Source organism: Stenella coeruleoalba (assembly GCF_951394435.1).
Source record: "Stenella coeruleoalba genome assembly, chromosome: 20".
Lineage (NCBI taxonomy): Eukaryota > Metazoa > Chordata > Mammalia > Artiodactyla > Delphinidae > Stenella > Stenella coeruleoalba.
The window spans coordinates 11,427,517-11,444,196 of NC_137166.1; the positions used below are offsets into that span (position 1 = coordinate 11,427,517).

The window sequence follows — 16,680 nt, forward strand, 5'->3', positions numbered from 1 at the left end:
ATGAGTGTACATCTATTTCTGTTTTACACCAAGTTTTGGATAGAGGATTTTTTCATAACATGGGAAAATGTACAAAATATTTAAGTGGGGAATGCAGGATACAAAACTATATATAATATGATTATGATACACACACAAACACACACATAAATATATATCCATCGGACACAGATGTTAGGAAATTACACCAGAAATACATCTATTTCTTTTAAAATCAAATCTGAAATATTCATCTTGGTATCATGTGATGTGCATAGTTACGCAATGCAAATAGGAAGTTACTTTTTTTTTTTTTTTGTGGTACGCGGCCTCTCACTGTTGTGGCCTCTCCTGTTGCGGAGCACAGGCTCCGGACGCACAGCCTCAGTGGCCATGGCTCACGGGCCTAGCCGCTCCACGGCATGTAGGATCTTCCCAGACCGGGGCACGAACCTGTGTCCCCTGAAGCAGCAGGCGGACTCTCAACCACTGCGCCACCAGGGAAGCCCCAGAAGTTACTTTTTTGAACATGCAGTACAGCATCAGCAACTCAACTAACACAAGAAATAATGTATCTTTGAGTAGGTGCTAGAGCTACCACTATTAGCACCTGAATGTCTGTAAACATTTCAATCATACTGATTACCAAAACTAGTTAGATGAAACAAAAATCCGACAAGGTTTGTAACAGAAGATGGCATATTGTATGTATCCTTCAACTTTCCCAGCAATAAATTTATTATATTTACTGTGATATACGCAGACTCAAGAACACATTAATGAAAAAGACCTCCGATTTAATAGGTGAGAAACAGATTGGAAGTTGTCAAAACTCTGCTATTAATGTGCTGTTAAATCACATAACTCTTCTGTATTAAGAAGAATATTCCAAATTGGAGGAAAAGAGTAGGTAGAAATCCCCGCCAGCCTCTTCTTAGCTAATACACTCACATGGATCAACACAATCAAAACAAGAAATTTCAGTCCCACCCGTCTCCTGGTCATCAGAATTTTGAGTAGAGAGGCCTGTTAAATAAATGAGACAGGAGGCAAATTTGACAGCCTTACTCCCCTCCACACGTGGATCATTATTTTCCTCTGAAACAATAGCTGTTACTTTTATTTCCACCTTGCATTTCAGCTCACCAAAGCGCTTTAACAGTAAATTATTTTCCTTAAAGAGGACATGATATATAAGCTCATGAAATTAATTATGGATGACCAGACAGCAGTACAGTGGAGAGATCACCGGGAGACCTGAGCTGCAGATCTGCCATGTGTCTGTGCCCTTAAGAAAGTCAGGCGAAATCTCAGCCTCCATTTGCAAATTTGGAAAAAAAAAAAAGAAAAAAGGGCAGAATATAGGGGGCAATATATTAAGTCTGAAATTCTATCATTTCAGCCACACAATCTTGACTATTAGAAATTTACGATTATTAACCAGGCAAATCTGTTAGCCTAGGCTCTGTTGGACTCTGCTTTTATTATTCAGCAGAATGATTCATCTTTTCTTGTGGGGAATCAATGGCATGCATGAAGCAGCTCATCTCCGGCTGAGTAGCTGCTGAAAGAGCAGGACAATAAACCTCCTTGAAACCTTTGTCTCTTTGCTTTTTGGGTCACCCTGAGAGGGACTTCCCTATCGCTTAGCATCCACTGGGTCATGAAGAACACGCTGTGTTCTTGTAAGGTCTCTTAAGGTATTGTAAGAAATCCAAGGCCATAGGTGCATGACAGCTGTTAAAGGGCTGCTCAGAGAAATGTTTCCTTTTGCAATTCTAAAATTTCCATTTGATAGTTTCTGTAAGTGATTTCACTTTCTAGTATAAAGTGCTACAAAGGAGGAAGTTACGCGGGATGCCGTGCTTATCAGATAATCAAGATGTCCAGGGCAAAGCAGAGACAATGAAAGCATCACAATGGATTCTGAGCAATGGAAATGAGAGCCCAGCGTCCATGCTCCCAGTCGCATGTACTTTACTAATAGAGGAATGTCTGCAAACTATTACACTGTTCTTTCGGACGTGATTGTGTTACCTGATATTTCTACAAATACCTATTTAGAAATTACAACTACAAAAAAAGTAGCCTTCACAATGCGTAATTCGGTATTTTGTGATTTAATCTATCAGTTTTTCCACTATTAGAAGACTGATAGGTTCTGATTTGCTAACTACACTGATAGGTTCTGATTTACTAACTATAGTATCTCCAGCACGTGGGCTTGGCAAGTGCTGAAAAAGACATCAGTCACTGAAGGAATAAACATGTGAATGAATAAAAACAAAGTGTTGTCCAGACTAGAGCACAGCCTTCCAGGTTATCTGGTTGTGATTCTGTGGTGGCTCTGAGATGTTCATTGCCTCTTAACTATTTTAGAACTTTGTAAATAGGAGACATCTGATGCAACTGCAAAATAATGATAAGGCTGAAACTGTGAAGGGTATGAGACATCCCACTTGCAAGCTAACAAGTTATCTTGCCTTCGATACACATTGTATCTATTTATCTTTAACTCTCTCACTCTCTCTAGATGCAGTGAGTGGCAGACGCACCTAAGCCTACTGGAGTTGTACCACGAGAGAGGGACCCCCAAATTACAAGACTTGGAGCTCATAGAGGATGGCTGGCACGTCTCCACGCCGACAAAGAGTGAGAGAGGAACTCTGCAATGCAACAAATCTCTGAGGAGAGGGCGGTCAAGTTCTTAGGTTTTACAATGTAGGTAAATACCTCTGGGGGAGATAAGCTTCAAATCCCTCCAGGGAAATCCACTATCTCTAAGACATATTTACATTAAATTATCCTTTAACACAGACTTCCAGTTTTTTTGCTATTTGTTTTGCTTAGCAAGCAAGGCATTGTTTCCTTACAAGTAATTCTGTCTACAGACCAGCAAATTCAACCTGGTAGAGGTCGATGGGCTCCTCCACAAGGGAAGAAGCCAGTTTTGCCTCCCTTGGCCCAGTCACTTCAGCATTACTGATGTATGGATATATCTGTTCTTTGGATCCTCTTTGAACTGACTGTAACATCTTACCAGTTTCCTCAGGAATAAGGTTAAACATTAAACAAGATCTTCAAAACGTGAAGCTTTTTTTTAGCTTTTTTTTTTTTAGCTTTTATTTTTCTATCTGTGTGAGAGTCGTGATGTCATTTTTTTGAAAATTATCCTTTACCAAGTGCAAAGAGAGTTGTCAAGGTAAGGAAACACAGGGAAATAAGAAGAGACAGCAGAAAACCTATGAAATTAATATATATACTAAAACATTGAAAGGCAGTTTGGGTTTACTGGTGTCTCTCCCTGAAAGCGATTTCTAACATATAGATTGTATGTGAAGCAACTGAGTGATTAAGAACTCGATTTATCTTGGGCTGACTGCTATTTTCTAGTGTGATAACAGTGTAAAGAAAAAACATGCTGTTTAAGCAACACAGTTGCAGAGTATGCGTTCCTTCAGGATTAATAGCTGCGGGTGATAGAGGTGATAAAGACTGTAAGAGTGGGTAGGAAGTGCTGTGTTAAGGAAAGCTGGGAGATGAAAGAAAAGCTAGCATCCTGGAGCAAAACTTGATGTAAACAAGGCTGCATTTGAATAACGATAGTGAGTTATTAACTCTCATAGCTATTAAGAAGGTCTTTACTATTGAAATCCCTAAAGTAAAGATAGTTTTGCTATTATGTCTTTTTTTTTTAATAAATGTATTTATTTACTTTTGGCTGCGTTGGGTCTTCGTTGCTGCACGCGGGCTTTTCTCTAGTTGCAGCGAGTGGGGGCTACTCTTTGTTGCGGCTCACGGGCTTCTCGTTGCGGTGGCCTCTCTTGTTGTGGAGCATGGGCTCTAGGCGCACGGGCTCAGTAGTTGTGGCACGTGGGCTCAGTAGTTGTGGCTCGCGGGCTCTAGAGCACAGGCTCAGTAGTTGCGGCGCCCGGGCTTAGTTGCTCTGAGGCATGTGGGATCTTCCCAGAACAGGGCTCCAACCCGTATCCCCTGCACTGGCAGGCAGCTTCTTAACCACTGCACCACGAGGGAAGTCTTAACACTCTCCAGACTTCTCATGAAAGGGTCTCAGGGGCCCCTATCTCAGAATCACATGGGGAGCTTGGATTTAATAGAGTAGACCTTGGTCTCTAAACTTACTGAGTCAGTGAAACTAAATCCAGGAGTCTTGGTAGTGGGGCACTGGGGAAAGGTGACTTTAAACCATAGAATTAGGGCTTCCCTGGTGGCGCAGTGGTTGGGAGTCTGCCTGCTAATGCAGGGGACACGGGTTCGAGCCCTGGTCTGGGAGGATCCCGCATGCCGCGGAGCGGCTAGGCCCGTGAGCCACAATTGCTGAGCCTGTGCGTCTGGAGCCTGTGCTCCACAACAGGAGGGGCCGCTATAGTGAGAGGCCCGTGCACCGCGATGAAGAGTGGCCCCCACTTGCCACAACTAGAAAAAGCCCTCGCACAGAAACGAAGACCCAAAACAGCAAAAATAAATAAATTAATAAAAAATAAGGAATGATATTTTTAAAAAAAACCCATAGAATTATTATTTTCACAAAAGTTAAAAAGCCACAGCTATACCTCTCAACAATTTCTCTGCGCTGAAACAACTGTCCTTACAGTACAATATTTGATGCTGAGACATTTCTTGAACATAAAACTATTTCTTTACAGAGAAAGCAATGGCTTTAGCGTACAAGAAGAACAAAAAAGCCCTATACGTTTCAACAGAGACAGCCACTGGGATTCATATTATCCTAATTATTTTTAAATTATATTTAGAATATTCTGCTTAGAAAGAATTTTCCGTTTGTAACATATTTTAGGAAATTATCCATTCAAAAGGGCTTTTCATTGTATCTTTTAGCTTGTAATGCTTAAAGATATTTAAATCCATGTGGAATCATCTGTTGGACAGTAATTCTAGACTAAGAGCTTTTTTTTTTCAGTTACACATTTGCAAGCTGCCAATTCAGCATTTTGTCTTGCCTTCATAATTGGTATACCTGATTTCTGTACCTTGAGGATATGTTATTGGCTACAAGCAATGAGACATTGGTAGAATGTAGCCTTTTCTAGTGGAAACATTTTCAGGCTAGGAGACGGGACCAAGGTTTGATGTCTTGATCTATCCCTAATGATATTCCTTAGTCTGCCTCTGTCAACCTCCTTGAGTCTTGGTTTCCGCATTTGCAAAACCACATCAGTAAGCGAAGTTTCAAGCTGTAATGTGCATTTTTCACTGGGTTGTTACACTCTGGGACTGTCACTTTTGTTTGAATATGTTTCAATATTCCAGAGCTTCTGAAGATACTTCCTGTTTCCTAACTGGATTATCTGTGTCTCTGTCCACTGCTTGCTCTTCAAATGGCTTTAAGTTTTGTGAATGTCCTCTTTTTCATCAATACTTTTTGATAATTTTGCTGAAGCACCTTTAACCTCTCTGTGTGTATATATACATAAATCCACTGCTTCGAATTGCAGGGTTGAGGTGTGAGACTCAGGTAACTAAAATAGGCATATTAGTAATATGACAAGGTAAATGTTGATTTAATAGAAAGGAAATAATTCATTCAATAAAATGAAATTAATAATTTCCCTACCATTGAGATGGTCATGAAAAATGTCCACGGCCTATAAATCACTGAATTATTATGCATAATAAACATAATGTAGGCATGCATGTGTGTGTGTACAGTCCATCCTCATTATCTGCAGATTCTCATCATTTGTGAATCTGCCTACTCACTAAAATTTATATGGATCCCAAAATCAGTTCTTGAGGTGCTCTTGTAATGTCTGTAGACACAAAGCAAAAAAACCGAGTTGCCCAATATGAATTGCAGCTGCCCAGCTGAAGTTGAACAGAGCCACACTCTGACTCCTTGCTTCAGCTCTCATACTGTCAACACGTATCCTATTTGTGCCATGGTCTTTGTGCTTGGTGATTTCACTATTTAAAGTGGCCTCCAAGCATAGAGCTGAAGAGCGGTCCAGGGTTCCCAAGCACAAGAAGGCTGTGATGTGCCTTCTGAGAACACATGTGATAGAAAAGCTTCCTTCAGGTAAGCATTCTGGTGCTACCGGTTGTGAGTTCAATGTTAATGAATCAACAGTATGTGTTAAATAAGGTGTCTTTAGTCTGAAACACTAGTAAAACAAGGTTATATATTGATCAGTTGATGAGAATACTATGACCAGAGGCATGCAGGAACCTAATCTTACTGTAATTCCCTGGGAGCAATGGTTCAGTATTCACTAATTTAAGTGTCTGTGGTTACTTTACAGAACATTACTATCACAGATAATGAGAACTCGTGTGTGTGTGTGTGTGTGTGTGTGTGTGTGTGTGTGTGTGTGTGATATTACTTAAAGCTTTAAAGATTACAGATACTTAGAGGCATCTGAATTGCAGAATCAAAACTTCATAAAGCAACTGCATATGAATAGTTCAGGGTGCTCTTGTGGGAATGCAGGATTCACAGGGATGCAGTGATAGACTGTTAAATCTCGCTCACAACACAAACAGAAAAAATCAGAAAGTTATTTGACGCTTAAATTCATATCTTTCATTTGCAAAATTTTCCTTTTCTCTCTGTGAAGTCTTCTCACATTTATTATGTTCAATTCTCACATAATAGAGCGGGGTGTTCTCTAAAGGTTGAGAACCACAGGTCGAAAACAGCTACTCCCAAACCTGGCTGCACAAAAGCATCAAATGGGGAGATTTTTAAAAACACTGATTTTATCGTCTCACCCCAACCCTCCTGCCTCAGAGCACTACCTGGAAGTCGTGCTGTGCCGACTGGGGAATTTCATTGAGGAGATAAACATGTAAGAGTCATCAGCTGTCTCAGGTTGCTTTGGCATTTGGAGCGGTGCTATGGTCTGAATGTTTGTGTCCCCCACTAAAATTCATATGTTGAATCACTAACCCCCAAAGGTAATGGTTTTAGTAGGTGGCACCTCTGGGAGGTCATGAGGTCAAGAGGGAGGAGCCCTCATGAATGGAATTAGTGCTCTTATAAAAGAGACCCCACAGAGCTCCTTCTATCATGTGAGGATACAAGAAGTCTGAAATCTGGAAGGCAGCCCTTACCTGACAATGCTGGCACCATGACCTAGGACTTCCCATCGTCTAAAACTGTGAGAAATATTTCTATTGTTTATAAGCTACCCAGTCTGTGGCATTCTGCTACAACACCAAACAGACTAAGACAGGTAGCATCCTCAACAATGGTGACAGCAAACAGAAGCCACCTGGTTGTGTTATATGAAAAATCTCTAAGACACATTCTATAGTAATTTTCCCGAATATGTGTGGCCAAGGTTTTACCACTACCCTGCAGTTTTCAGAATTACACATTAATACAAAGGAACTGTTGCTCCCATATTCAACTGGCTTCTCAGTTCCACATTTGAATGTGTAACAGACATCTCAAACTCAAAATGTGTAAAACTGAGCTCATTATCTTTCCCTTCAAACCTTCTCTGACCACATCTCAAATAATGGCAACTTAATCACTCCCATTTTCCCAAGCCAAAAATGTGGTGTTAGTTTTTTTGGTTCCTTTTGTTTTCTCATTCCTCACACATATTCAATGAGAAAATTTAATCTGTGTCCACCATCTACATTGTATCATCCAGTACAACCCACCATCTCCAGCTCTTGCCTGGATTCTTGCATTACTTGAACTTGGTCTCCAAACAGACTTCCAAACTCCTATTATACATATACATCTTATCTACATGTATGTACGTATTTGGTACACACACACACACACACACACACATACACACACACACACACATTTTCTAACTCCTTTCTACCCCTGCTCCTAGACAGGCATTTCCCAACACAGGAGCAATCATGATTTTATTAAAGGAAGTCAGATTGCATCTACCATTGCTTAAAACTCTCCAATGTCTTCTCAGCTCATTCAGGGTAAAAACCAGAGACCTTACACGTTGTAAGGACCCATGACTCTTCCTCTCCTGCCCCCACCCACTTGATTCCCTCTTGCTCTCCTACTACTCCCAGATTACTCACCATACTCCAGTCACACTTTATCTGCTGCTGTTTTCTGAACACACCTGGTGAGATCACCTCTCTCAGGACTTAGCACTTCCTATTTCCTCTGCCCGGAAGGCTCTTTCCCTAGATATTCACTGCCAGATTTTAAGTAGTAAATCCTCCTCTGCCAAGCCTCCTGCTTCAATTTCATATTTCCTTTTTCTGCTTATTTTGCTCCATGAAATGCTGACTTCCTGACGCAGCGCTATCCAATGTAAACTTTTTCCAATGATGGACTAGATGGCTATGGAGTAGTTAAAATGTGGCTAGTGAGACTGAGGAATTGGCTTTTAATTTAATCTTATTTTAATGAATTAACTTAAACTTGTAAAATTTGTTTCAAGTCACTTAGTTATATTAATTTTAATTAAATGTGAATCTAAATAGGCATTTGTTGCTGTGGCCACTACACTGGACTGCACGATTCATCTAGAATCTATGTGTGTTTGACGGTGAAGGGATCAAGTCTTTTTTACAATATTTACAGACAATTTTCCCCAGCACCACTTGTTGAAAAGACCATCTTTTCTTCACTGTTCATCAGTGCCACCTTTGCAATGAATCAACTATCCACATATGAGGGAGTCTGTTTATAGATTCTCTATGTTGCTTCATTGGTCTATTTGTTTATCCTTGTGTCAATTACATGCTGTTTTACTTAGCCTATCAATATAATGTCTATATTATATCTGGTAGAGTTGAGTCCTCCAACTTTACTTTTTAAGACTGATTTGGTTCTTCTTGTCCCTTCAAATTTACTGATAAATTGTAGAATCTGCTTGCCAATTTTCACGAAAAAAATTATACCAACGAACAAACACACTGCTGAAATTTTAATTAAGGTTTGCACTGAATCAATACCTAGTTGGGAAGAACTGACGTTTATACCACCGTATTGAGTTTTCCAATCAAGGAAACTTTCATATTTCTCCACTTATTTAGGATTTAATTTATCTCAGGAGTATTTTACACTTATCTGTATAAAAGTTGTACACATCTTTTTTAAGATTTATTACCATGTATTTGAGGTTTTTGATGCTACTGAAAATAGAATCTTCTAAAATTTCATTTTAATTGCTGGTATACAAAAATGAAATTAATTTTTACATTAACTTGATATCTAGTGATCATCCTAACTTTTAATAGTTAGTCTGTAGATTGTTGAGAATACTCTCAATACATAACCTGGCCATCTACAAATAATGAGAGGCATAGTTCTTCCTTTCCGGTACATGTATCTTTCATTTCTTTCTCTTGCTTTATTGCACTGGCTAGGACCTCCAAAACAATGGTGAACAGAATGATAATAGCAGGCACCTTTGTGTTAATGTTGGTAACAGGGGTAAAGTTTTCAATATTTCACAATAAACTGTGACATGTGCTGTAGGTTTTTTTATGGGTCCTCTTTAACAAATTAAGTAAATTTTCTTCTATTGGTAATTTACTGAGCTTTCATTTTCTCTTTATCATGAATGGATGTTGAATTTAATCAAACACATATTCCAAGACTATTAATTCCTCTTTAAGTTTATGTAAGTAAAGAATTCAAGAATAAAATTCATTTATGCCCAAATTTAAAAAGTAAATATTTTCAAAGCTTTCATGTGTATCAATCTTTTTTCTTTTATTATTATTATTTAAAATATTTTTCCACTTTATGTTGGCAAAAATTGTATATATTTATGGTATGTAATGTGATGGTTTCATATGAATATACATTGTGAAATGCTCACCATAAACAAGCTAATTAGCATTCATTACCACAGTTGTTACATTTTTTTTTTCTTTTCATCCCTCTACTCCCCTCCCCTTGGGCTACCACCTGTTTGTTCTCTGTATCTGTGAGTCTGTTTCTCTTTTGTTATGTTTGTTCATTTGTTTTGTTTTCTAGATTCTACTTATAAGTGAAATCATATGGTGTGTATCAATCTTCTAAGAGGAATAAAGTCTATCCTTTTTGTTTTGGGACTTAATAAGATACATTTATTATTAGATGTTCTACACAGATACCACATGCATAGAAAATAATGACATTTTAAATCACCACCATTAAACTATTTTTTAAAGATTTACTTTAAGTTCTTCTACTGAACAATATATATTTTAATCAAGTTGCAAATTATGTCAACCTCTTACTTGTTTCATTTTAATTTTGTGTGTTTAAAATTTAACTATTAAATGAAAATTGATTAACTCACCAGTCATATTGCAATATAGAAGAAATGGTTCCAGGGGACCACTTCCATCTGCATCTATATAGTAAAATCCTGAAGTATTTCCTCTATGCTTATAGGCTTCACATGATTGCTCATAGATAGCTGTAAAAAAAAAAAGGAAAAAGTAGCATCATAAGTGAAATAGTATAAAATTAATTTCTTTAATTTTAATTTGGACACAGAATACTCCAAGTCTTGAAATTTGTATGTACATTACTGACCAGGAGAAAAGGTAACACACACTTTAAAACAAAACTCATTTTTTAAATTATTATGGCTGAAAGAAGGTTAGATAGAAAAAAGGAAGAACGAGATTGTATTTTATGGCATTTCTTTTTATGATTAAAGGAATATAAGAATAAAAATTTAGTTCATTTTTACATTAGGTAAAACAACAAAGGAGATGGTAGGTGTTTTAAATGTTAAGATCCTTATAAGTATAATGTGACTTCCATTTGGACATGCATCCAAATGGATCTTTTGACAACCATTTTAGAATTTCTAATTCTAGTATCACCTTGTAATAACCTAACATGTGAAGCACAATAGTGTAATCTCCTTAAATAATCTGCTGTTATTCAAAAATTATGCAATAGAAAAGTTTTAAATAATGTGTTAACTAGTCTCCTTTCTCACATAAAATTATCTATAGGTAAAATCCTTTTTTCCATAAAACAAATAGGATTTACAAAGCTTCTCATGAATAATTTTAAAAGTAATTTACATAAGAAACTTTCTCTAATGCTCTGTAATAAGAATTTAAGATAATTAAAATTCAAAGCAGAAGAAATATAAAATATATGCCCTCAGGTGGTCTCAGTGTGTTTTGATCCATAATTGGATGTTTTTAATTACACAATTATATATTTGCCATGTACAAGGTTTGAGATTAACAACCGTATATGATGCACTCATCTCATTGAACACTTGGCCAAAGGTAATGGTGATTTCCATCAAGCTTTTAATTTTGTGAAATGAGAAATAAACCATCCCCTGAATATCATTCCTTGATCTATTCTAAATTTTCAAAATTATGTTAATGAGTTTTTAGATCATATGAAATAATGTAACTAATTTTCTCAATGTTACAGAGATTTCAGATAATCATACATATTAACTTCTCTACTCCTCCACGGTTTCTTGGTTTTATTTTATTGCTATTGTATATTACACAGACAGAAATATAAGATGGATTGGTTTCTAGTCACATTTGTATTTTGTGCAGTGAAGTGGACATATGAAAATGGTTCATTTATATATTACTATACGCGCATACATGCGTTGATGAATTCTTTGAAAGAGGCTGGGATATAAACATAACTTTGCAGAGAGGGCTGGTATTAGAAAGGACACACAATTGCATGAGGGTACTTGGGAGTACTTTTGCTTTATGTGTATTACTTGGCTTTTTATAACATGACTGTTTAACATATTATTTTCTAGTAAAACCTTTTAAAAGACCCCCATCACTCACCCTCCCTCAACTCAGGCTAACGATACTGATGGCTTCATTATAACTGGGTTTGTCATCCTGGCCCCATTTCCCAGAATGGTCATTGGCAAAACCCTTCGGCTCCCTTTAGACTACCTGCTCAAGAACCTAATAAATTAACTCAATGATTGGATCAAATTGTGGGCCACAGATGAAAATACGTTATTTATTCACCATCTGATTTTTTTGGCTCAGAGATGTTTGTGTTTATATTTGTATTTAGTCATTGATAACAGTTGAAAATAAACAAATAGTCAATTAAAACACATTCTATTAGCTTTCTGTTTTGGGTTAGTTACTATAATTGGGATGATACCGGATATGAAGAATTAAAATACACCGTCTCTTTGCTGCTGGTGACTTGGGACAAGTGACTTGGCCCTGGCTTGAGTGACAGCACGCGTTCTTCCTGTTCTTAAGAGGCACTCCAACCCACACAAGCTGATGCCCCAGGAAAGACTGGCTGCAGTGGTGAAGGCACGAGGGTGAGGCCAGAAGGTCCCGCGGCCCCTGCTCACGCCCTTTCTAGCCCTGAGTCAGGACTTCTGAGAGTCCCTTGTGGAGCCTCCAGGGGTGGGAGCCCAGGATTCCAATCTCAACTCCAGCAGGAGTACAAAGCAGTGCACAGTGAAGAGACGAGAGTGGGACTGCACCTAGCGCCCTTGCCTGAAGTCATGGCCACGGGCCAATAGTACTGAGAGTTAAGCTGCTCAGCAATGTCAGCAACAATATGAAAAAATGGGAAGGAAAAAATGGGCATTTGGGTCTCCCCATCCCACGTCCTGAACAAGTAGACAAGAAAATGACATGAGTCTTATGACACATGCAAAACTTTTCACCAGGAAAAAAATGAACGGCTTCTAACACAGGAAAAGAGTATTTGGTTGTGGTCCCAGCCTCTGGAGCATCATTGCAAGGGTTCACATTCTCACTGTGCCTCAACTATTCCAGGAGCTTCTGGGCATGGTGATTAATCTCTCCCTGTAACCTAGTAAACTAGGGATAATAACAATGACTACACCCACCTACTAAGGTGGTCAGCAGAATTAAAGAAGTTGGGACATGTAAAATACTAGAGCAGTACCTGGCATTTAGAAAATACTCAATAAAATTAACTATTATGATTAATTCCATTTCTACCATCCTTATTCTCATCATCCTTATTAATGGAGTTGCAAGAGAATTGAAGGATCACCTATTCTGCACTGTATTTTATGCTTATCCTTAGCTATCTTTGTTTTCTACACGTGTTTTCCCCTTACCAGCTCTCTTACTCTTTTCTGTCTTGCTTTATTTTATGTGCTTCTGTAAGCTACCTTGACTACTTTATGAAAAGTGTGGACTAAAAATAAACTAGAAATCAACTGAATGCTAATAAGATCCAGGGTTGTACACACATGGACATATATACACACAACAACAAAAAAGGGAAATAAATAAGGGAATCAGGACAGAGGAAAGAACCACAGGTGTGTGTGGCTTACAGTTGTGGCAAGTTGCTCCCCTGTATCCAGTGTTTGTACAGTTGCAGTGAAAGGTGTCCCAGGTCTGGGAACATTGACCACCGTGTTCGCAATAGTTGGGCAAACACCTAAAAGAAGGTGCAGATACAATTACTACTATTCATTTTGAGAAATCACAAAATACTGCCAATGTATACATGATCATGTGAAAGAAGAATGTCAACAGTAACCTAAAGAGTAAATACAGTGTGACTAATGGTCATTCCATTTGTCGTTATGGTACCTTAATCACAAAACTAAACCCTAGATCAATAAATTCATCAGGTTTCAACCAATTCTCAGGTAGCTGTGACTGCTTAGTTTTCAACATGTCGTACTATATCATAGCCCTTTCTTTTCCCTAGTGACATAACACTAATTCAATATGTTGCCAGAAACATCAATAGTTTACATAAAATAACAACATTTAATCATACTGATTTACTATACTGAATATTTAAAGGAAGAGGGAATAAAGAAGAGAAAAGGAAAGAAGGAAGTGGGAGAGAGGGACATCTCTATTCACTTGGTGTATACATCCAGGAATGTTGAAGATGTACAGTATAGATGCACAAACTCCAAGCAGTGGGTCAGGGTGCATTAGGATGCTGAATCAAAATCACAGGGGCTCCCAGGATATTTTAAATTTTTAAGAGAAATACAGGCATACTCGACATCTGTCCAGCACTGCGCAACTTATTGGCTTGAGGTAGTTAAATTTTAACATTAAATAGTAATACATTCCACTTAATCATGTCCTATCTTTGAGAAGCTGGAGTCTTAGTAGTTGTTAAAAAGTAACACCATGTGAAATCAAGTTGAACAAAAGTAAGGGTAGCAGTGTCTGATCTGATCCCAAGCTTTGAAAGGTTGTACACTACATTAAAAATAAACTTAAAATATTTTTCAAATTTTATATATATAATTACAAAAATATATAAAAGTAATATACGTATAAATTACTTTTTAAAAGGTTCTAAATTGTTAGGACAGGGCTTCCCTGGTGGCACAGTGGTTGAGAATCCACCTGCCAAGGCAGGGGACACGGGTTCAATCCACTACTGAAGCCCACACACAGAGAGCCTGTGCTCTGGAACAAGAGAAGCCACCACAATGAGAAGCCTGCGCACCTCAACTACAGAAAGCCCACACACAGCAACGAAGATCCAAAAATAAATAAATTAACTAATTAATTAAAATAAATAAATAAATAAATTGTTAGGACATAAACACTTGTAAAGTTGCCTGGAACTCAGCCACTGTTTAAATGAAAATGTTAGTTATATCTTTTGGCTTAGGACACTGTGAAAAAATTACTGAAATACATTAAGGTACCCTGGACAAAAAAGTTGAAGAGCTTCTGGTATCAACTCAAATAGCCCTGATCAAATAACTGATGCTTTTTAGAATTTAAATTAAAAGTTATATTGAGACCAATGCTCTCATTCACCCCAGAATAAAAAAATAAATACATTACAAAACCTGTCAAGAATATATACTTGATGAAGTTTCTGCCACCTCCTTTTTTAAAACTAAGACTGGGAACTTCATGTTTTGCTTTTAGGATTTTCCCAATTTTAACTGAAAATAATGTTACTGCTTTTCCTGATTATAAAAAACAGATATGCACTGTACAGAAATCAAACAATATAGGAAACAATAGAGAAGAAATATAATTTATAATTTCAATATATAAAAATTACCACTATAAACATATATGTGTGTGTGTATAATGTATTATGTTCATAAATGTAATCATAAAGTACACGCTACTTTACAACCTTTTTAAGGATTCAAAAATAAATAATGGGCATCTCTCCATGCCAATTAAATTTATATGTATTTTAGCATTTTTATAGATTCACAGGAATCTATTCAAAGAATATTTAAACAGGTATTTAATTTTTTAAGCATTTCAAATCAATAACAATCTAGAAGAAAGAGGGAATTTTAAAAATAAAATTAAAACAATTCTAATTGGTAATCAGAAAAGAAAAGGACAGAGAAGGCTATTCTTTAACAGACCTTGAACAATGTTTTAAAAAGGAGCAGATATAAGTGACTACACCTAAAATTCTAAAGAATGAATCTATTGGGATACATGTACTGTTTCTATTTGATCTGCTGCAAAAGATACTGTGTCCATTTTCCTAGATTCCTGTTAGACTTGACTTTTCATATTTTTTAATTACAATGTGAAAGACTGGATTGTGGATTTTATTTAAATTCATCATATAGTAGTTCTATTTGACTACTAGTAACCTATGGCAAATTACATTGTATAGTAAAGTACTGATTCTCACTAAAGGTTTTAAACAATTATCTTTTATACTTTTCTCCCTGAGAGTCATTTCAACACAAAGTAGAACATAAACAAATGAATATATCAACATGCCCCAAACTGAAGTGGCGTGTATGATTTTATTTATTTATGGCTGTGTTGGGTCTTTGTTGCTGTGTGCGGGTTTTCTCTAGTTGCGGTGAGTGGGGGCTACTCTTCGTTGCAGGGCGCAGGCTTCTCTTGTTATGGAGCACGGGCTCTAGGCACACAGGCTTCCGTAGTTGTGGCATGTGGGATCAGTAGTTGTGGCCTACAGGCTCTAGAGTGCAGGCTCAGTAGTGGTGGTGCACGGGCTTAGTTGCTCCATGGCATGTGGGATCTTCCTGGACCAGGGCTTGAACCCATGTCCCCTGCATAGGCAAGTGGATTCTTAACCACTGCGCCACCAGGGAAGCCCCAGTTGATATTCTTAAAAAGTTGATATCAAAAGATTTCCTTAATACTATTGCTTAATAAGTGGTTTAGGTCCAAGCAACTTAATAAATATTTATGCCCTTAACAATTGTCACCCCTACCCCACTCCCACTTGGGTTTCTGCCCCAAGACATGGGGACATAGAGGACAGCTCCCTTTGCAGTTCTATCCTCACCTCCATCGAGGGACTGATGGCCATCAGCCTCAGTCAGCCCCCACCCAGATTTCCTTGCAGGTCCACAGAGGACAAGGGGAGGGCTTCTAGATGAGTGTGTGTGTGTGTGTGTGTGTGTGTGTGTCTGTGTCTGTGAGTAAGAAAGGTGTGAGTGTGTAAAGAGTATAGGAATGATCTTATGAGTGTGCAGGTGCGTTTGTAAAGATGCTATGGGTCTATGAGAGTAGGTGTGTGAGTGTGCTGTGTATGGATGAATGAGTGAGGAGGGGTGTGTGTGTGTGTGTGTGTGTGTGTGTCTGTGTGTAGACTGTGTGACAAGTGACTTTGAGATATGTGAGTATATGCATGTATAGATGTGTGTGGGAGATTTGTACAATGACATTAGTTTACACATAAAGAATGTGTGTAAATGACTGTGTGGGTGTGAGTGTGAGCATGTATGTAAATTTATGTACACCTTTATGTGTAGGTTTGATCCAACTTAAAGTTAGTTA

At 37.8% G+C, this 16,680-nt stretch overlaps 1 protein-coding gene across 6 annotated transcripts in view; it reads right to left on the reverse strand.

Annotated features, from left to right (window-relative positions):
- CNTNAP4 (contactin associated protein family member 4) overlaps nt 1-16,680 on the reverse strand; it is a 589,031-nt gene that overhangs the window by 57,697 nt on the left and 514,654 nt on the right. For all 6 annotated transcript variants that reach the window (XM_079907172.1, XM_079907174.1, XM_079907173.1 and 3 more), the window contains 2 exons: nt 13,239-13,345; nt 10,245-10,364 (listed from right to left, as the gene is read on the reverse strand). In XM_079907172.1, the coding sequence (XP_079763298.1) occupies nt 10,245-10,364; nt 13,239-13,345 (227 nt within the window). The remainder of the gene's footprint in view (nt 1-10,244; nt 10,365-13,238; nt 13,346-16,680) is intronic.